The 21,536-nt window shown below is 39.8% G+C and overlaps 1 protein-coding gene and 1 long non-coding RNA gene across 38 annotated transcripts in view; one reads left to right on the top strand and one right to left on the bottom strand.

The window, feature by feature from the left end:
• Window positions 1–7,456: 7,456 nt before the first annotated feature.
• Window positions 7,457–8,106, top strand: LOC123729647 (uncharacterized). Its single transcript, XR_006761283.1, has 3 exons — window positions 7,457–7,543; window positions 7,690–7,776; window positions 7,942–8,106. It is a non-coding gene; the product is annotated as an uncharacterized lncRNA (long non-coding RNA).
• Window positions 8,107–10,287: 2,181 nt separating this feature from the next.
• The window catches only part of cast (calpastatin), a 71,251-nt gene continuing 60,002 nt past the window's right edge, over window positions 10,288–21,536 (bottom strand). For 31 of the 37 annotated variants that reach the window (XM_045705020.1, XM_014167487.2, XM_045705031.1 and 28 more), the window contains 20 exons: window positions 21,104–21,226; window positions 20,471–20,515; window positions 20,264–20,365; window positions 20,075–20,155; window positions 19,485–19,520; window positions 18,492–18,578; window positions 18,216–18,296; window positions 17,750–17,827; window positions 17,415–17,483; window positions 17,011–17,133; window positions 15,307–15,387; window positions 14,836–14,913; window positions 14,501–14,569; window positions 14,141–14,245; window positions 13,840–13,956; window positions 13,578–13,622; window positions 13,318–13,434; window positions 12,990–13,076; window positions 12,480–12,503; window positions 10,288–12,361 (listed from right to left, as the gene is read on the bottom strand). In XM_045705020.1, the coding sequence (XP_045560976.1) occupies window positions 12,263–12,361; window positions 12,480–12,503; window positions 12,990–13,076; window positions 13,318–13,434; window positions 13,578–13,622; window positions 13,840–13,956; window positions 14,141–14,245; window positions 14,501–14,569; window positions 14,836–14,913; window positions 15,307–15,387; window positions 17,011–17,133; window positions 17,415–17,483; window positions 17,750–17,827; window positions 18,216–18,296; window positions 18,492–18,578; window positions 19,485–19,520; window positions 20,075–20,155; window positions 20,264–20,365; window positions 20,471–20,515; window positions 21,104–21,226 (1,647 nt within the window). In that variant the 3' untranslated portion in view covers window positions 10,288–12,262. Of the gene's footprint in view, window positions 12,362–12,479; window positions 12,504–12,747; window positions 12,842–12,989; window positions 13,077–13,317; window positions 13,435–13,577; window positions 13,623–13,839; window positions 13,957–14,140; window positions 14,246–14,500; window positions 14,570–14,835; window positions 14,914–15,306; window positions 15,388–17,010; window positions 17,134–17,414; window positions 17,484–17,749; window positions 17,828–18,215; window positions 18,297–18,491; window positions 18,579–19,484; window positions 19,521–20,074; window positions 20,156–20,263; window positions 20,366–20,470; window positions 20,516–21,103; window positions 21,227–21,536 lie in introns of all 37 variants that reach the window. The other 6 variants (XM_045705025.1, XM_045705026.1, XR_006761273.1 and 3 more) reach the window with 5 other exon arrangements.

Below are 21,536 nucleotides of genomic sequence, written 5' to 3'. Positions count from 1 at the left end.
TTCTGACCGTTTGAGCAGACACATGCACATTTGTGGCCTGCTGGAGGTCATTTTGCAGGGCTCTGGCAGTGCTTCTCCTGCTCCTCCTTGCACAAAGGCGGAGGTAGCGGTCCTGCTGCTGGGTTGTTGCCCTCCTACGGCCTCCTCCACGTCTCCTGATGTACTGGCCTGTCTCCTGGTAGCGCCTCCATGCTCTGGACACTACGCTGACAGACACAGCAAACTTTCTTGCCACAGCTCGCATTGATGTGCCATCCTGGATGAGCTGCACTACCTGAGCCACTTGTGTGGGTTGTAGACTCCGTCTCATGCTACCACTAGAGTGAAAGCACCGCCAGCATTCAAAAGTGACCAAAACGTCAGCCAGGAAGCATAGGAACTGAGAAGTGGTCTGTGGTCCCCACCTGCAGAACCACTCCTTTATTGGGGGTGTCTTGCTAGTTGCCTATAATTTCCACCTGTTTTCTATTCCATTTGCACAACAGCATGTGAAATTTATTGTCAATCAGTGTTGCTTCCTAAGTGGACAGTTTGATTTCACAGAAGTGTGATTGACTTGGAGTTACATTGTGTTGTTTAAGTGTTCCCTTTATTTTTTTGAGCAGTGTATATATATATATATATATATATATATATATATATATATATATATATATATATATATATATATACACATACATAAATATTCATACATATACACACATTTTTTTTTAATATACCTTTATTATTCCCCGCCTCCCCCAATTGGAGTAAACTAATAGACAATAACACTTAGGCTTCTACCTTCAGATTATACACATTTTACAGACACAATCTATTTTACAATAGTTATATTTTGTTTGTTTTTAGTCCTTCCTCTATTTCTGATGTCCATCCAGTTTGATTTCTATTTGTAACTGTGCTATTTCACCAAATTTCTGAACCTATATACATTTTACAGACCCCGTATGTTTTACAATGGTTATCTTGTTGTTATTAGTCCCACCCTTCAGCTCCATTCAACCCCTCCCATTTATCTCTTAACACCATCCATTTTGGACTTCTATTTGCCATATATTTTTGAACTGTGCTGTGATGCTTCACAAAAGTCCTGAACCTTTCTATTCTCACAGATTGTAAATTAAAGATAAACATTTTTGATAAAATAATGATTATATTATTGATTGACTATGACTTTTCAAATCACCCAGTATTGCTATCTGCAGCGTTAGTTCTAGGTAAATGTTCCAATTCTTCAGCCATTCCTGGACCTGTGACCAAAAACGAGCTACATATGGACAGTACCAAAATAAATGATCTAATGACTCTGCCTCCTCACAGCAAAATCTGCAGAGCTGGGAAGATTGTATCCGCCATATATTTAACATTCTATTGGTTCATCGAAAATCTCTTCCCAACTATTTAGCAATTTATATGGCACATCTGTCAATTCTTTTGGTCCTTAAATTAAATTGGTATATATTTTTATTCATCACAATTTTCTTTAACCATTTTTGGTATTTAATGCGGGGCCGACAGACAAGTTCCTTACTTTTCCCCCCTTCCACTTGCCTATTCCATTTTTGTGGTAATGCTGCAATTAGATGGTTGTAATTTTGGGTAGAGCAGACATTTCCATATGTCTGTGTTAGCTGCATGTGTGACATCACTCCACCAGTCCAACTTAAGATATCATTTACAAAAATTATACCTTTTTAAACATTTTAGCAATTAGTATATTTGAGTCTTTTCAGGTTGATTAAACTGAGATTGCAACCAACTTTCTAAGGCTTGTTTGAAAAATAACGATATTTTGTTTCAAATAACCAAATGTTAAGGCCCAACACTCTTAACCACGAGGCTACTTGCTGCCCTATGATTGGTTAAGTACTGTAAGAAACATTGAAATATAGTTCACCTTACACAAGTAATTCATTAAACAATGCTAGACGAAACATTAAGCAAAACATGTGTGTGTGTTCTGTGTCTCTGTCTGTGTCTGTCTGTCTGTGTCGATTATCTAGCTCTAATGACGACAGACAAGGCAAGCTATATGACAGCTAGTCAGCCATTGCTATTTGTTACTGTATGATTAGTTCACCCAACTGTCGCTTCTCTGTCTCTTCCCTTCCTACAATGCATTGAGCCCCTATAAGGTCAGGGGAAATGATCCTAATACTGCTGCTGTTCCATCTTAAATAAGAGGAGCCTTCTTCTAACTACATTTGAATGGCGAGTTACACACACACTCTGTTTGTCTAATGTAGTGCTAAATGTTCAAGGAACTCTCTCTCTCTCACACAGGCATCCCCCGGTCATCCCTCCAGACACAAACAACACACACACACACACACACACACACACACACACACACACACACACACACACACACACACACACACACACACACACACACACACACACACACACACACACACACACACACACACACACACACACACACACACACACACACACACACACACACACACACACACACACACACACTGTTTGGGGTCGGAGAGCCCTCATTGTGAGTAAGACAGGGGAGCCCAGGTAGGGGTAGAGAGAAAGCACTATGGACGGTTAGGTGAGTCAACACAAATACAAAGGAATAGAAACTGTCTGACTGGCTCTTCCTGGACACCCACCTTCTAACTACATGACCCACCAACACAATGCACAATCTCCCTGTGGTTACGAGTTATTACGTCACTTATAGGCCTACAGTATTAGGCAATGACATTCAACATGACATGCAGTTTTTTGTTACTTTAGGCTACTTTAAAGCAAGTAAAAGTGCTCTTTCCTTTTCCAATGTCAAGGAAGGGCATGAGGTGATGCAAGACATTATTGCAACATGAACAAGGTGAGAGGAGCACTTAAATGGAAATGGAAACTCAAATGGAACAGTTGTTAAGCCCACAGCTGCCCCAGCTAGCAAATTCGGTTCCTTGGAAGTTGTGGGAACATATGTTCTTGATTTCACATTGGTTGAGGGAACAAAGCCTCAGTGGTGGAAAAAATACCCAATTGTCATACTTGAGTAAAAGTAAAGATACCTTCATAGAAAATTACTAAAGTAAAAGTGAAAGTCACCTAGTAAAATACTACTTGAGTAAAAGTCTGAAAGTATTTGGATTTAAATATACTTATGTATCACAAATACATGTAATTGCTAAAATATACTTAAGTATTAATAGTAAAAGTATAAATAATTTCAAATTCCTTATATTAAGCAAACCAGACGGAAACATTTTCTTGTTTTTTAAATTTACGGATAGCTAGGGGAACACTCCAACGACATAATTTACAAATTAAGCATTTGTGTTTAGTGAGTCCACCAGATCAGAGGCAGTAGGATGACCAGGTAAGTTCTCTTGATAAGTGAGTGAATTGGACCATTTTCCTGTCCTGCTAAGCATTCAAAATGTAACGAGTACTTTTTGAGTGTCAGGGAAAATGTATGGAGTAATAAGTACATCATTTAGTTCAGGAATGTAGTGAAGTAAAAGTTGTCAAGAATATAAATAGTCAAGTAAAGTACAGATACCCCAAAAAACTACTTAAGTAGTACTTTAAAGTATTTTTACTTAAGTACCGGTAAAACAGAGCGTTTTTTAAAAGTCCTGAGAAATGACAATTTCGCCTGTTCTGGGAATGTTTATTTTTAGGTTGCAGGTAGGTTCTGAGAACGTTTTACTCTGGTTCCTTGAAAGTTTTCCTGGGAGGTTTTATTAATGCTCTGAGAACAGAAATTCTATGTTATTTTGAGGTTTTCAATAACTTCCTTAAAACTTTCACTGAATGTTTCAATAAGTCTTTCAATAAGTCTTTTAATAACACTGCTAGCTTATTTGGGGTTAAAAAATTGTTTTACTCCAAGCACAGACAGGACACGTGGAAATTCACTTCCTTAGGCATTAATCATATAAACGCATCTTTTTCTTAAATTGTGACATGGCATCAGTGAGATTCTTTATTCATGGATTAGTCCATTGCACTACCAGGATGGAGCTAGCATGCCATATTTTTTTTACGATTGTAAAGCTGATCATTTTAGTCTATTTAAACAGAGCCCATTTCAAAGGGAACAAGCACTCATTAAGATCAGGTCTGGCAAATTAGTGGGCGCGGCCAACACACTGAACAAGATAGATGATAGAGAGAATTTTGTTGACGCTGAGAAGGGACATTTTTAAAAAACATTCTTAGAATGTTCTCTGAACTTTACTAAAGTTTCCTTGTGTTTTTTTTTACGTTTTCTTAACGTTCTCTGAACAATTTGAGAACATTACTTTAAATAGAACCATGAGTAAATCTGTTGGAAACATTATGCTGAAGTACTGAAATTCCCATAGAAGAACGTTGTTTCCCAATGTCAAACCAGTTGTATAAAATTCCTAGAACAATACCAAACATTTCAATTAAATGTAACCATGTTTGAACCTTTAGGAAAACGTTTTGTTCAAGTAGTGAAATACCAATAAATTATATTTTTGTTGTCAAGTTCTTAAATGTGCTGAGAATGTTCCAAAGCAAAGCAACTATCCTGCACGGGAAGGTTGTATAAAAAATAACCTTAGGACAACCACGCTCTCACCAATCTCTAAGAAACATGGTTTTCAGAACGTTATGCGCTAGCTGAGGCAGATCTAACGAAGAGAAGATTGCTTAATAATATTGATGATATATGTTGTGTAGCTAAACTTATGTTTCCACCCTTTCACAGGATGTAGGCCTATAGGCTACAGCATGGCGCCACAGGTGATGTCACTTGGCTGTTCTTCTGAGTTCGTTTCTGTAGCCTACACTCTTCCGGCAGTCTATCTTTGATGGCTCTTTTCATTGAATGTACGGAAGCTTATTTTTACATGTTTTAGCCAATCAAAAATTTTAACTGAAGAGAAACGAACAACCACAAACTGTTTTAGGGGAAAGGATAGTGGCTTTGCTGAAACAGCCGAGTAGGACGATGTCATGGCCTTGTCCAGCTTTCTGGAAACGTAATGTCCTTGCTTACATTTGGAGATGTTGGCCAAACTGCTAATATAATGCGGCCGACAAATTCGACTATGCCAACAAATTGGCAAAAGATAGGTCATTATAACTATAGCCTGTATGCCAGTAAGACTGACGTAATATTTATGTTGATAGGCATATAGTCGCATGCGTAAAAGGTGGTCAATGTGTCTACAATGAGTCTAGGCTACAATTTTTTTTTATATATATATTTTTTTACATGTAAACGTCTCAAAACAAAACATTGGTTTCTGCAGGCGAGTTTCCTTGCTTATTTTGACTCGCTTCCTCGTCAAAACCTAGGTCCCCACTGAGTCATTGACAAGAAGTGCAGCCATTTTCATTGTCTCGACTTGAATCATAAATGGAAGTAGGCTGTTGGCTATTTTTGCAAAATTAGATTAGACTATTTCTTACATTTGGGGGGCAATATAACAAAACATTTATTCACATCATTCAATATCTCCTCATTATTTTTTAGCCTTTATAGTTTTTTATTGAAATGTTATCAAAATGTGGCTCAGTTGGTAGAGCATGGTGTTTGCAACGCCAGCATGGTGTGTGCAACACCAGGGTTGTGGGTTCGATTCCCACGGGGGGCCAGTACACACACACACAAAAAAAATGTATGAAATGTTTGCATTCACTACTGTAAGTCGCTCTGGATAAGAGCGTCTGCTAAATGACAACAAAAAAATATATATCCTGAAGTTATCAAAATGTATTATTATATTTTATTTGCACAAGGGAGGAACCCTAAATTGTCTTATGAGCAGAGCCTCACCCTTTAAAACAAACTCAAACATGTATTTGCATGTGTTCTCAAATCATGTCATAATATTCAATCTATTATTTCTTGACCATCTGCTAACAAAATTCGTGAGAATCCTCTACTAATGCAAAGCCTACTCACAATTTGTGATAAGGAATATGGTTTCCTTCCTGTACAAGTGCTGCTGTTTTTTCTATTGTAATTTTTTTTTTTCTGAAATAGATTTGTTTCAAACCAGCCATACCTGTCTCTTTTTCAAACACCCAGGTTCAAGTTTGTTTAAACCTTTATTAGGAACAAGTATGTCTGTGTTAAACTATTCCAGGGATATTTCAAATCTGCTATAGCCTATCTATTAAACTTTGACATAACATTACTGACATAGGTTGTGATTTACTAATCTACAGCCTACGTTTGACATGATATAGGCGTAGGCTACTACATCATGAATACATTATGCTGCAAAGATAATAGTAATAAAACAAATAAATTAAAATATACTATTTATTTTGTATTTAAAAAAATGTATTGCCAAGTATCTAATAGCCTTAATAATTATAGGCCTATTGATACTATTCGGCTATTCTTGCAATATGATGTTTCTCAACAGGTCAGCACAGAGTCACGTCCTCAAAAGTGTCTGTAATGAGCTGTTGCTCTTGGATTAAATTCCCCCTTTGAAATGTTGACTGCGTTCGTATTTACCGTCTTCACCTAGTGTATGTCGCCACATTGTGCTGTGTGAGTACTCAGAGCGCGTGCGGTTTACACGGAAAAACCTGTCGGTCGCAAGATTGGTGGGCTCTGCTCGAGCAGCCTTGCAGACCACCTTGGGGTGCACGAGCTCTGTGCAAGACTCCTGCAATGACCTCTTTTACCAGTGATGAAAGAAGACTTTGGGCGGGGTTTAGGGTCGTGTTGAGCGCCTCATCACACCTGTTTCTACATCCCATGAAGAAGAGCTTGAACGTGTTGCTGTGCAAAAAGACATGAAAATGGTCCAAAAGTGGATGGAGACACTTGTTTTACTGTTCTTCTGTCAAGGTAAGTCAAACTTTTTCATATTACTATACTGTAGTACGTTTATTCCCTTCAGAGGATCCTTTTAAAGTCATCGATTTGATGTTGCCAGAATACTTGAACTCTCACAGGCCTGGTTCATACAGTGTCTTTATATAGGCTTGCCATATAGAATTTTATATTCTATTTTAATTTACATTTTAATGGTAATTTATTTGTTGTCCAAATTAATTCAGTGTTGTAGTTTTGTCTAGAGTTTATTTTCAAAGTAGAAGTTATTGTTTAGGCTATAGCCTGGTAAACCATCATAAAATATATCACGTTCAGAAATTGCATTTTTAATTAATGACACTGTGAAGCAACACAAACATAGGCACAGACACATGTATACACACGATAACATATGCACTGTACACATGTACACGTGGATTTGGTACTGTATATATGTAGTAGCAGTGGAGTAGGGGCCTGAGGGCACACAGTCTGTGAATGTATTGTAATGTTTTTAAAATTGTATAAACTGCCTTAATTTTGCTTGACCCCAGGAGCAGCTAATGGGGATCCATAATATATACAAATGCAAATTAATAAGACATCTTCAATAAGTAATAAAGTATTTAGTAATTTGTTGAATCTCTAATTTGTACTTTCTTCCCTTCAAAAAAAAAAATCACAAACGATATCAGAAACTCTCCAACGGAATTATCTAACAGAGAAAAGGGATGGTGACCATGCACCTTGCTGGGCCAGGTGAGTAGGCTAGCTAGGCTACATTACATAAATCAATTGTATCAGAATAATACAGTTCTAAACATCAATGTTTTTTAAAATCAGATGTTCTTTATAGCCTATTAACAGTCTGAAAGTTATCCATGCTAACACACCTCACTTTTTAGCCCCTACGACAACAACAACCACCACGACTACACCAATGACCACAGCCATAGAGCTAACCAGCTCTACAACTGCCAAGTCGTGCAAAGGTAGAATATTTGACATCATCATCATAATTATTCTTATCATTATATAAATGCCCTCATATCTTTGATAGGGTTGATTTGGATAATCATTTTCCATTATCGAATAGGGTTGAAGATTGTAAAACATTTATCCCAAATGTCTTCCGTGTTTGACTTGTGTTTTTGCAGTGGGAAAGGTGGACCCTAGTGCTCCTGTGATTTGATTGTTTGGGCCCCATTGGCTGCTGGCTGTGGCCTCCTCTTCCTCCTCAACATCACCGTATCCCATTGCAACCGTGAGTCCTGCATTCACTCACCAATATACCCCCATGTATCCATGAAACACCCACCAAACAAAACAAGAGTGTTGAACCAACTGATGTAAATATGCTGCCTTCATTTTTCTGTTTGAATGTACACTACATGACCAAAAGAATGTGGACACCTGCTCGTCGAACATCTCATTCCAAAATCATGGGGATTAATATGGAGTTGGTCCCCCCCTTTGCGGCTACTCTTCTGAGAAGGCTTTCCACTAGATGTTTGAACATTGCTACGGGGACTTGCTACCATTCAGCCACAAGAGCATTAGTGAGGTCAGGCACTGATGTTGTGCGATTAGGCCTGGCTTTAGCGTTAAGATTACCCTTCACTGGAACTAAGGGGCCTATTCCGAACCATGAAAAACAGCCCCAGATCATAATTTCTCCAACACCAAACGTTACAGTTGGCACTATGTATTTGGGAAGGTAGTGTTCTCCTGGCATCTGACAAACCCAGTTTAGTCTGGCGGACTGCCAGATGATTAAACATGATTCATGCATTTCCACTGCTCCAAAGTCCAGCGGTGGCGAGCTTTCATATAATTTACACCACTCCAGCCGTTGCTTGGCATTGGGCATGGTGATCTTAGGCTTGTGTGTGGCTGCTCGGCCATGGAAACCCATTTTAGGAAGCTCCCCACAAACATTTATTGTGCTGACGTTGCTTCCAGAGGCCGTTTGGAACTCGGTAGTGAGTGTTGCAACCGAGGAAATACGGGGTATGCGCTTCAGCACTCGGCGGTCCCGTTCCGTGAGCTTGTGTGGCCTACCACTTTGCGGCTGAGCCATTGTTGCTCCTAGACGTTTCCACTTCACAATAAAAGCACTTAAATTTGACTGGGGCAGCTCTTGCTGGGCAGAAATGTGACAAACTTTTTGGAAAGGTGGCATCCTATGACAGTGCCATGGTGAAAGTCACTGAGCTCTTAAGTAATGCCATTCTACTGCCAATGTTTGTCAAATGAGATTGCATGGCTGTGTGCTCGGTTTTATACACCTGTCAGCAACTGGTGTGGCTGAAATAGCCAAATCCACTAATTTGAAGGGGTGTTCATATACCTTTGTATATATAGTGTATTAACATTTTCATAAACATTTCCATATTTACATTTGAAAAATGTATTATAAAAAATATTAAATCAATATTTTTATTTGTTCATTTAAAACGTTACAATTATTTTGCTTTAGAACGAAGCGATGCCCACATTACAAAAGACAGGACATGTTCCTTTAATATGTCAGACATAAGCTGTTATGACGTATGCAGCCTAGAAAATGTGTAGTTGAAAAAAGAGAAGGTCCGCACTTTTGGGAGTTTTCTCCCCTAAAAGTCCAACTGAGTTTGTAGTTAGAAAGACAAGCTTCTCTTATTTTTTTTATTGTATTCAGGCTGAGAATGGCAGCACGGGGGCAACAACATCCTATTGCCAACAAGACTTTTCTAATCCTGGTTAGTGTTTATAATAAAGTAATTACAATTCTCCCTGTAAAAAACAAGACAGCCCAACCCCCCCATTGTTTGAGTGACTACATTTAAAAAAAATAACAATTGAACATATGACATTCATGTAGTTAGTGATGCTTATAACACAGGTGATTTATGTGGCCTACTACGTTTGTCTATTCTTCTCAGAGTGAGAAAGAGAGACGGAAGACGGTGCGACGTCTCTACTATCAACCATTCAGTTTGTTCTATTATATACATTTTTACTGAGACATTTACTCCGTAACACCATTGAAATAGTAGAAATAGAAGAATTCTCGCTCTCTTCATTTAATCAACATAATAGCTTTATGGCAGGTTTGTGAAGATGATTCATGTCGTTACTCAGTCTAATGACGAGATATGTATTGCTTATAGCTTAGTTTAAAATGATGTTATGAGATACTTTTCTCCTTATGACTTTCATGGCCTGTAAATGAAACCAAAGACAAAAGCTTTGCAGTGGAACTTCAATAAAACCAAGGTAACATTTTCTAACTCAAATAGTTGGAATTCTTCCTGATACTCATATTCAGTTTCTTTCTAGGCTTCTATGAATGTTTGGAAGAAATGCGCAATATAAAGCAATATTTTTGGAATGCTTGAATGATTGAACCATAGTGTATGTAATTGTGTGTTCTTGTTACTGTAGGACCATGTTAGAGTGAACCTCTATCTCCGTTACTCTCTATTAGTAACCTCTTATAAATCTGAATGAAAAGACAGAAATGGTGAAACCACATAGATTTTTATTAGGTTTTGTTTACGACACTTGAAATCTACTCAACTTCTACTCCTCAAGCGCCGAAGGCCGTTGCACAAAAAAAAAGAAAAAAGTCAGACTTGAGTCGAGGTTGAACACACGTTCCAAAACTCAGAGGCAGAAGGAGCTTTGTAAAGCTTTACAAAATAAAATAAAAAACTACTGCGCTGCTTTGTACAACAGAAAGATTGTCCTAATATTACATGTGAAAATGTTTCTAAAATATTATAACTTTCTTCCCCTTAACTGCAACACAGATATACAGTAAGTTCCCTATACCGAAAGACCCTCTTACACAAATGTATTATACTACTGTCTTGTTATAGGCATTCATTTATTTATTGGCAATGCACATTTTAGGTTACCCCATGTTAGCTAGAAAAAATATTTTTCTGTTTTCAGTTGTTGAGCGTGGCACAAGGAGTTAGTTCAGACCCATGAATGCTGAATACACACAACACAATGATTATTCACATATTTGTATTTATTTAATTAGAATTCCCATTTCCAAAATATCTCTCAACTTAAGTTTGAGACCTGCACCTAAATATGTAGAATTCTGTGATACCATCTTGGGGAAATAATCCACAAAACTTTGGACTTTTTGACTAGAAGTGATAGATAGCCCTTTAGACTGTGTAAATTACACAGTGTCCTCATATCTAGAGCAAGTCTTTACAGTATACAAAGGCAGTTTACAGACGTAGTGACTGCCTAAGTTAACTTCTGTGCCCACTTTCTGAAACCAATAATGCTTTTATAAGGCAAAGTACACATATACAAACCCTTCTTAATAGATATTGCTTTACAGAAAGTAAATATATAGAATTGCTCTCAGATGCATCCGTATCAAGCAGATGATTTCCTGTAAATCCTTTTATACGTTTCAATATTGAGCAGACTATGCTGTACACTAGTGTATTATGGTGGGTGTCCACTTAAGAGAAAACTCACTTTTCTGTGTACATCAAGATTGGACAGACATCCCAATCCTACATAACCCCTATATACTGTTCCGAAACACATGACACTCACTATTACCCCCAACGCTGTAGCAATATTGCAGCAACGTAGCAGCAACGTCACTGCAACGTTGGGGCAATGCAGACAGTTAGCTAGGATGGACAGTCAGGCCACTTGTGGGCAAAGCCCAGATTTATTTTCCTTACAGGATTGGACAGATTCTCTGTCAATCCTGGGAAATAAGTCAGGCCAAACTCCCTCGCTCTCCCTCTTTATTTTGCTCTCCTCATGTCAAATGAAAGAAACCAAAACTAGTACAATCTTCTGTCATGTGCGAAACCAAGCAAGAAAGGCGTTGCACACTGTGGTGTGTGTGTGTGTGTGTGTGTACATGCGCATGTGTGTAAGTGTGTGGTCATGTTGGTTTTTTATCCAGTATATGTTCTCCACCATTTAGAAAAATAGAATCATTCACAGCAGCTCCCTCGAATGGTGCCACCGTGTGGCAGGGGACATGTAGTGCGCTAGAAACCTGCAATATATCTCAAAGTACATCAGTCAATGTCACAGGAGAAGACTCAAAAGCCTGTCATAAGATACTAATAAGTATGCCATGCCAGTAGATTCAGACTAAAAAGTATGTATGCTAGTACTTTAGGGAATAAGAGACATGCAAGCATGCATTACAGTCACATTGTCTTCCAAGTGGCGCAGTGGTCTAAGGCACTGCATCTCAGCTAGAGGCGTCACTACAGACAACCTGGTTCGAATACAGACTGTATCACAACCGGCCGTGATTGGGAGTCCCATTGGGCAGCGCACAATTGACCCAGCGTCGTCTGAGTTTGGCCGGTGTAGGCCGTCATTGTAAATAAGAATGTGTTCTTAACTGGCTTGCCTAGTTAAATACAGGTAAAAAAAAAAAAAAAATGAAAATTCAATAAAGATGGTTGAGTCTTGTAGTCCTTACATAGATGTCTAGCTCTTGCCACCCTTATTTGTGGATGCTGACACTACGTCTGAACTCAGCTGTCCAGACAGGTGGTCTATGGATGACGGATCCTCTTCCCGTTGTTTCTGAGGCAAAAGTTCAAGTTAATTAGAGGACATTGATATCAAATCACATGAATATGGGCATGTATCTCAAATGATTATTAGGATCTAATTTCATTCATGTTTTCTATAGTATCCTTACCTTTGACTTTGACCTTGACTTGCTCTGCAACAAACAAAGTTGAGACCTTGGTCAGAGTGGATTTAACTTTAGGGGCACCATGGTCATATGTGATATGGGAGACTTGTAAGAAGTCTGGTTAACACTAGAGGGCGCTGTAAGACAATCAACAACGACTGTCTCTATAACCAGAGAATCAATGGTTAGACTGGGATTCAATTAAATCAAGAGTTATAAGCAATGTCATTTAAATGCAATGTCCAATTGAGCTGACATAAGCAGCGTTTACCGTGAATGCGACCGCAGGAACATTGCCTTTTAAAGCTGAATTGCCTTTAACCCGCAATTGGATTAAATCCCGGCCTTCGTTTGCTTTTCCTAAACTAGAAGTCCACATTAGAAAAATGTCTGAATGTTTTGAGACATAACTAATATGACAGCCACAGAGACATACAACTATAATGGTTAAATGTTACTATTTTGACATAATTATTGTAATGAGACCATGATGCTGCTAGATACCCTCCTCACCTTTGGCTTGTCTCCCTTAGATTTGAACACGGGGGCGTCTGGGAGCAGGGTGCCTGCCAGGTCATCCAGGACAGGGGCAGACATGGGCTGGACAGAGAAACACAAACAACCAGTCAATTCATTAACCTGACAACCAACAGAACATCTCAGGGCCTGTATTCAAAAAGCGTCTCAGTGTAGGAGTGCTGATTTAGGATTAGGTCTCACCCCTGTCCATATAATCTTATTCATTATGATCTAAAAGGCTAAACTGATCCTAAATCAGCCCTCCTACTCTGAGACTCACTTTAGCAGTCTGTTAGTTTGTTAGTCTGCAGAAGGTAAGTACCTCCAGTCTAGGCTGTCTCTGCTCTGTTGTCACGGCTACTGAGGCTGCAGCTGGACCAGCTGAGGAAGACAAGTCTCTAGACAAGAGGTCAAGGGCCTCGCTGTCATCCATCGACGGCTGTAAAGAGAGAGGAAGATGGTCACTTATGTACTGTACATCTGGTTTACATGACCTTTATGAGTTGCACTGTGTTCAACACAGTATGACATTGAATATGACGGATCTGTGTGATTATAGATACAATTGGACAGAAACCTCACCTGCTTGGGTCTAACTACAGCCTGGACTTTGGCCTCTGCCATTGCCTTTGAGAAGAAAAGACAACTTTATACAGCCTTGCTTACACCCTATATCCACCTCACATAATTTATTGGCACAAGGTATAAAGTGTTTTTTATTATTTTCCCTCGCTTCAATAATTCCTGGTTCTCTTTAGTGCTGGTTACTCCTGGTTCTTTTACGTGATACAGAATTTGTCCTCTTATCTCCCAATGACTTGCGCTTTTCCTACATGAGACTCACCTCTGGCTTCAGAGGAGGCAGGTCTTTGACTTTGTTTTCTGTGAACCTGTACTTTGGTGGGAGTGTGTCATCTCGCTCACCCACAAACACTCCCTTCTTCGATGTGAGTTTGCCCTCCTGAAGACCAGAAATAAACACAAAATAATGTCACACACAAGTTTCGCACCTGTGGCCATACGAAATACCACATTAACTCTATCTGTCACAGCAGGAGTTGCTGTCATCTTCAGCCTAAACAATTCAGCTATGAGCCCCATAAATAAAGAATAAAGAAAGGGAATACAAGTCAGTGTGAGTATACCATGACTATGTCCTCATGTCTGATCTTGGGAGGTTGAGGTGCTGGTTCTGGAGCAGGCAGAGAGTCTCCCAGAGCGCTGAGAGCATCCAGGGACATGGAGCCACCCTGGAGACACACACACAAAGGAGGACAGAAAGGACAGAGAGAGGGACACACAGAGAAGGAGACAGACAGAGAAAGGAACACAGAGGCAAAGAGGGGGGCAGTGGGACATAGGGAGGGAGATTAGATCATGTGATCAACAGCACATTGGATGGTGCACAGAACAAGAACAACTGCAATACATCTCTACTGGTCTTCCGTAAAATACTAGTAGTTCATTGGTAGTTAGATAGAAACTGTAGTCCTCATATGACAAACCTCAGCTGTCTTGGGCTTGGTGTCCAGTGGGGAGTCCAATCCTGACATCAGAGAGAAGTCATCAGCAAACTGAAACACAAACACAAGTCAATAGATAACAGCTTCACAACCCGACATAAATATAACATAGAATAGTTGAAGAGTTTGTTGTCTATTTGCATGGATATAGCTTTTTTGATGACAAAGTACTCAACACAACAGTAGCACAGCGTCAGCTGCAACATTGGACATCCCAGTTTAACACTGGACAGAAGCGTTTGTCACTGTTTATTTTGTTTTATGCATGGCTTATGTTATGTAGTCATGTAGGACCTGCTTTCTTTGGTGTTATTTACCTTTTCCACCTTAGCTTTCTTGTCAATGGGGGGAGCAGGAGACTTGGTCACAGGCGCAGACTTAAACTCTTCAGCTTTCTGGAAGAAAAGAGAGGTTATTTGGTTTGTTAAATACTGTTTCTTAGGTTCTAGTTGAGAGGAATAGGGGAAAGCTAATTTCAAGCCTTCACTAGAAAGCTGTCTTTACAGAACGTTAGCATGACATATCAGTTGTCTTAAGCAATGACAGCTGACACTGTGTTAAAATGATATGTCATGGTCATCTTGTATGCATCATAAATACAACATGTAATTAGCATTAGCAGTAGGTGGCTAGCAAGTTAGCTGTCCAACAAGCTAGGCTACATTGTACTGTGTCATTATGACTGTGCTATGTCAGTTGACATTGGTTCTCATAACAGTTTACCATCTCATGCTAATGACAGTTCTACGATGAAGGGTTGAAGAACAATATTATCAGTCTTTCTTTACCTTGATGGGAGCGGGTGGAGGTGGAGCAAAGTTGGAAAAGCCAGCAGACGAGGCCTCAATGGCAGCCAAATCCTCAACTTTCTGTCGACAGATGAAATATTATCGGGTTATAATGACATCTCACATTAGGGCTGGGCGATATATTGAATTCATTCCAATTGATGTTCTTGCGTGATATTCCAAATGCCTGTCCCACAAGAATCGAGGTTGTTATTTATCGTTCTTATGAGCGTTAACTTCCGCTTGTTCTCGTGTTGTATTTTTGGTCTCGTCTCTTTCGCTCCTTCTGTGCGGTGTGCAGCTCCCCATTTACACGAGATGTCTATATACAATTAAGAGATGCACGTCTCCGCCCTAACAAGCTTAGGTCCAAAATAAACCCATAGAAACGCATTGATTGGGCTTATTTTGATAAGATTTTAGCGAGTGTGAAACCTTTCGCTTCGCCTCTCCCTCTATGATTTACACACCTGCCCTCACGCCAACAAAGTTGAGAGATCACATCTTTCTCTCTGACAAGTGGTTTCAACTCGCTATTTGCATTTTAGTTTTGGTGCAACAGAATCGGTCATATGGACACCAAAACACATTGAAACATTATTTTACTGTAATATGGGATAAGTCAACTTTTCTAATGATATCCTTTTTGTCTCAACTACTCAAATTGCGCGCAGAGCCGACACAACTAAAACTAGAGTATGAAAGAAATTGATTGAGCTCGCGCATTGGGTACCGCTAGCAGCATTTTAGCCAAATTCTGTTGTACTCGCTGTCTCGTCAGTGTTTGATAAATGTGCAATAAGCATAAAAAACTATTATATACGGAATTGGCAATTCGTTCTCATTCTTAGAAATACGGTAGACCACTTGAATTCAACATCTGAACAAAGTGGACAGGCTAACATGCTTTAAAAAAAAAGTTGGAGACAGACAAAAGGGTGTGTTCATACCAATTCAACTGTTCAACCTTGTTACCTAGCAAATATATCCAATCTGGCTAAACTTGAAATATAAAAGATTAGCTAAAGATTAGCTATTGAGCCCTGTGCTAATTTTATATAGCCTAATGCCTACTACAAGAAGTTAGTCATTATTAGTGAATGTGCATTATGCTTGGTTCTAGTTACATTTGTAACAAAAAAGGGCATTTTCACAGACAGACTTGAAAGCCAGATCAGTAATTATAGCAAAAAAAGCAGGTTAAACTATTTTGATAATTAATTCAATTATTAGTTGGTTTTATGGTTGTGGAAGGCTTATACACTATATACAGTGCATTCGGAAAGTATTCAGACCCCTTCACTTCTTCCACACTTTGTTACGTTACAGCCTTATTCTAAAATGGATTACATAATTTCCCCACCTTATCAATCTACACACATTACCCCATAACGACAAAGTGAAAACAGTTTTTTTTGTGTGCAAATTTCTAAAAAATAAAACCGAAATACCTTATTTACATACAAATTTCAAATGGTAAAATGGTACAGTAGACATCCTTCACTGCGTCCAATGCACTGTGAGTCTGTGTTACTGTGCCATTCTGTTAATTCATGATCTTGGATACATTGTGTGAAAACAGCGAAAGAATGACGATGACACAAACAAGCGATCAATGATAGCCCCCTAACCCCAGGGATAGCCCCACCCTCAAGAGCCTTGTACTGTAGTGTGGTTAATACACCAAAGTAAACTGGAGTCTACCTTAGTCTGTGGCCCCTTCAGAGAAGCATCTCCAGCTGCGGCAGCTGGTGCAGCAACAGCCGTAACCAACTTAGCAGGATCCTTTTTAGCCATGTCAACTTTGCTTGATGTGGTGGGCACAATCTATAAACACATATGGTTCAAGCCATTAGACGAGGTGCAGAGAAGAGTTCAGAGTGCTGGGCATAATCTTACAGTCACAGTTTACTGGAGTGATAGGATGATTGTTAGCAGCTTGTCTGTCATTGGTAATGGAAAGGAAAGGCGCAGTGAGAAGAGAAGTACCTGACCAGAATTTGTTGTCACAGTTTAGTAGAGTAATTGGAAGGTAAACAAATCCCATCAATCTAAACCAGGTAAACAAATCCCATCAACCTAGAAACTGTAGTCCTCAAATGACAAACCTCAGCTGTCTTGGGCTTGGTGTCCAGTGGGGAGTCCAATCCTGACATCAGAGAGAAGTCATCAGCCAACTGAAACACAAACACAAGTCAATAGATAACAGCTTCACAACCCGACATAAATATAACATAGAATAGTTGAAGAGTTTGTTGTCTATTTGCATGGATATAGCTTTTTTGATGACAAAGTACTCAACACAACAGTAGCACAGCGTCAGCTGCAACATTGGACATCCCAGTTTAACACTGGACAGAAGCGTTTGTCACTGTTTATTTTGTTTTATGCATGGCTTATGTTATGTAGTCATGTAGGACCTGCTTTCTTTGGTGTTATTTACCTTTTCCACCTTAGCTTTCTTGTCAATGGGGGGAGCAGGAGACTTGGTCACAGGCGCAGACTTAAACTCTTCAGCTTTCTGGAAGAAAAGAGAGGTTATTTGGTTTGTTAAATACTGTTTCTTAGGTTCTAGTTAAGAGGAACATGGGAACGTTCATTTGAAGCCTTCACTAGAAAGCTGTCTTTACAGAACATTAAAATTACATCACAGTTGTGACAAACTATTACAGCTGACACTGTCAAAATGATATGACATGGTCATCTTGTAAGCATCATAAATATGTCATGACATGATAAGCAGTAGGTGGCTAGGAAGTTAGCTGTCTAACAAGCTAGGCTACATTGACCTGTGTCATTATGACTGTGCTATGTCAGTTGACATTGGTTCTCATAACAGTTTACCATCTCATGCTAATGACAGTTTTACGATGAAGGGATGAAGAAAAATAGTATCAGTCTTTGTTTACCTTGATGGGAGCGGGTGGAGGTGAAGCAAAGTTTGAGAAGCCAGCAGACAAGGCATCAATGGCACCCAAGTCTTCCACTTTCTGTCAACAGATTAAATATCATTGGGTTATAATGACACCTCACTTCTTATTTACAGTATCATTGGTCAGGACCTCAGTCTCACCCAAAAGACCATAGGACTAATAATCATTCTGTAATGTTATGCATGTTTTAGGGAACAGGGCTCAAATTGATTTATAAGTGATTATAACCTGTTAATAGTGTAAAAGTCTCACCTTCTCCTGTTTCTGAGGGATGGGAGCCATAGAGGTTGTGAACCCAAAGGACAGGGAGTCCAGAGCCTCATCTGTGCTCATGGGTTTCTGATACAAGTAAACAAACAAGCAAACAAATAACCTCAGTTATACACAAAGCATTACAGTAACAGTTTTGTCTTCAAATACACCACTAGAGGGCGTGTCAAAATAACTCCAACCATTTAAAGGAGACCAGGAGCAAAAGAACCGACACACCCAACAATCACATTTCCTAGAATGTAAATCACAACAAAGCACTCCGCAAAAGACTCCGAGCAGAATCTCTTTACAAAACATCAGATTTGGCAGGAAGCCTAGTGGTTAAGAGCATTTTGCCAGTAACTTAAAGGTTGCTGGTTAGAATCACTGAAGCGGATTCAAATGTAAATGTAATAAAAACACGCTTTATAACCAAATGTGCAACTTTAGACAACTCACTTTTGACAACATGCCTCAGGGGTAAAAGACTTTGCCTCCTGTCCTAACAAGCTCTTAGAAGCAGAGGTATACTACACAGAGAACTGCAGTACAAAACAAGGTGTGGCCCAGAGGGAGAATGTGTGTGCAAGTGTGTATAGGTGAATAGGTGTGGAGTAATGAGTGATTGTGTGTTGACTATTTATCTGTTGTTAGTGTGTGGGTGTGTTTATAAAGGATGGGTTTAGCAGAACTAGAGCCAACTGGATGAGGTGGGTCAAATGTTGTTTGCAGAGCCAACACCCCACAGTGCAAATCAACATTCCACACTGTAGAGGTACCCAAAACTGTCAGAAGAGACCATGTGATGGTCTATGGTTTGTTTAGTCCCTTTAGTGTGTGTGTGTGTGTGTGTGTGTGTGTGTGTGTGTGTGTGTGTGCGCGCACATGCATTAGTATGTGGGTATGTGTGAAAGATTGAGAGGAGAAAGTCAATATCTCAATATTTCTCCCCAGCATACAGTGTATTCCCTAGCAGTAAATACAATGACTTACCGGGACATCTTTTGGCTTGACATCTGCAACTGGGGCCTATGAAAATGTAATTTAACATTGTAATTCAAGATAATAAAAGTTCATTAATTACATATTTTAATTGAATAAGCCTAGATTTAAATAAAACCTGATCATGTTCTGACAAAAGAATGGCAAAAGAATGTTAAAAGACTGGTAACTATATACAGGCTTTTTTGGCCTAGTCCAGAAACAAACCCTAGTCCATCATATAAATCTGAAAGAAAAGGATAGATATGGTAGTAACTCCATCTTGTCATCTGATCAGCTTGGTGAAAATGTGTCCATATTGCTAACACCTATCCATTCCTCTCAGATTAACACAAGTGTCCAGGGGATAGGACAGGGTCTAGGGGTTGTTTCTGGATGGGGCGTATCTCTCTGTTGGAAAACCTGATAACCAAGGGGTTCCAGTCAAATGTGTCATGTCAAAGGGAGTACTGCAGTACAATGCTAAAGATACATGCAAACTCAAAGCTCTCTAACAGCAGAAGGCTGAGGGTTGGATTAAGATGCAGAAGTGATGATGATGAGGAAGAACACTGGAGGAGGAGGGTGATTTAAAGACTGACCATGTCTTCAGATCGGTATCCTGGGGGCAGTGGGCAGTCGTCCCCCCCACATATCACTCCCTTCTTTGAGGTCAGTCCATGCTGTGTGACATATACAACAACACACTGTTTTACATGGTGACCGGGTGCACACACACAACCCAATCTAACTTGCACTGTGCACACACACACTCTGTGAAGGTTCTGTACCTCTATCACCTCTGGCCCGGTGTATACATGGGCTGCAGGGGCGAAAGACTCTGATGAGGGTAAGGAATCAGCCAGGGCATCGAACGGGTCCACAGCAAGCTCCTACACATGATGCAACAAAACTCAAACACGAGCAATGCAACTCCATGCCAATCATTTTAGTGCAATATCAATCCCACATAGAGACAAGATATATGGATGATTTACCTCTTTGGCTGCCTTAGCTCCTGGGGGAACTACTTCCACCTGTACCTGTAACCCAGAGCAGGAGAGGTTAGTGAATACAACACTAGGCTACTATCTGTGATACTGCTCAGCTCCTATACCCAACTGAGCTTCTGGATGGCTGTGGGCTCAATTCAACCAAACCCACATAGGTAGTACTCATGCAGGAACAAGAGCACCCTCTTTCTCATGTAGTCAAATAAAATTACAGAATGGTAAAGCAGGTGGCAGGTAGCCGAGTGGTTAAGAGCTTTGGGCCAGTAACCGAAAGGTTGCCGATTCGAATCCCTGAGCCGACTAGGTGAGCAATCTGTCAATGTGCCCTTGAGCGAGGTACTTAACTCTATTTGCTCTTGTAAGTCGCTCTGGATAAGAGCGTCTGCTAAATGGCTAAAATGTAAAATGGTTCAGTAGACATCCTTCACTGTTTCCAAGTCCCTGTTACTGTGCCACTCTGTTAATTCATGATCTTGGTTACATTGTGTGAAAACAGTGAAAGAATGACGATGACACAAACAAGCGATCAATGATAGCCCCCTAACCCCAGGGATAGCCCCACCCTCAAGAGCCTTGTACTGTAGTGTGGTTAATACACCAAAGTAAACTGGAGTCTACCTTAGTCTGTGGCCCCTTCAGAGAAGCATCTCCAGCTGCGGCAGCTGGTGCAGCAACAGCCGTAACCAACTTAGCAGGATCCTTTTTAGCCATGTCAACTTTGCTTGATGTGGTGGGCACACTCTATAAATATATATGGTTCAAGCCATTAGACGAGGTGCAGAGAAGAGTTCAGAGTGCTGGGCATAATCTTACAGTCACAGTTTACTGGAGTGATAGGATGATTGTTAGCAGCTTGTCAGTCATTGGTAATGGAAAGGAAAGGCGCAGTGAGAAGAGAAGTACCTGACCAGAATTTGATGTCATAGTTTAGTAGAGTAATTGGAAGGTAAACAAACCCCGTCAACCTAAACCAGGTAAACAAACCCCGTCAAACTAAACCAGGTAAACAAACCCCGTCAACCTAAACCAGGTAAACAAACCCCGTCAAACT

This window comes from Salmo salar, chromosome ssa22 (assembly GCF_905237065.1).
Source record: "Salmo salar chromosome ssa22, Ssal_v3.1, whole genome shotgun sequence".
Taxonomy (NCBI): Eukaryota; Metazoa; Chordata; class Actinopteri; order Salmoniformes; family Salmonidae; genus Salmo; species Salmo salar.
This window is presented reverse-complemented; position numbering and strand designations above follow the sequence as displayed.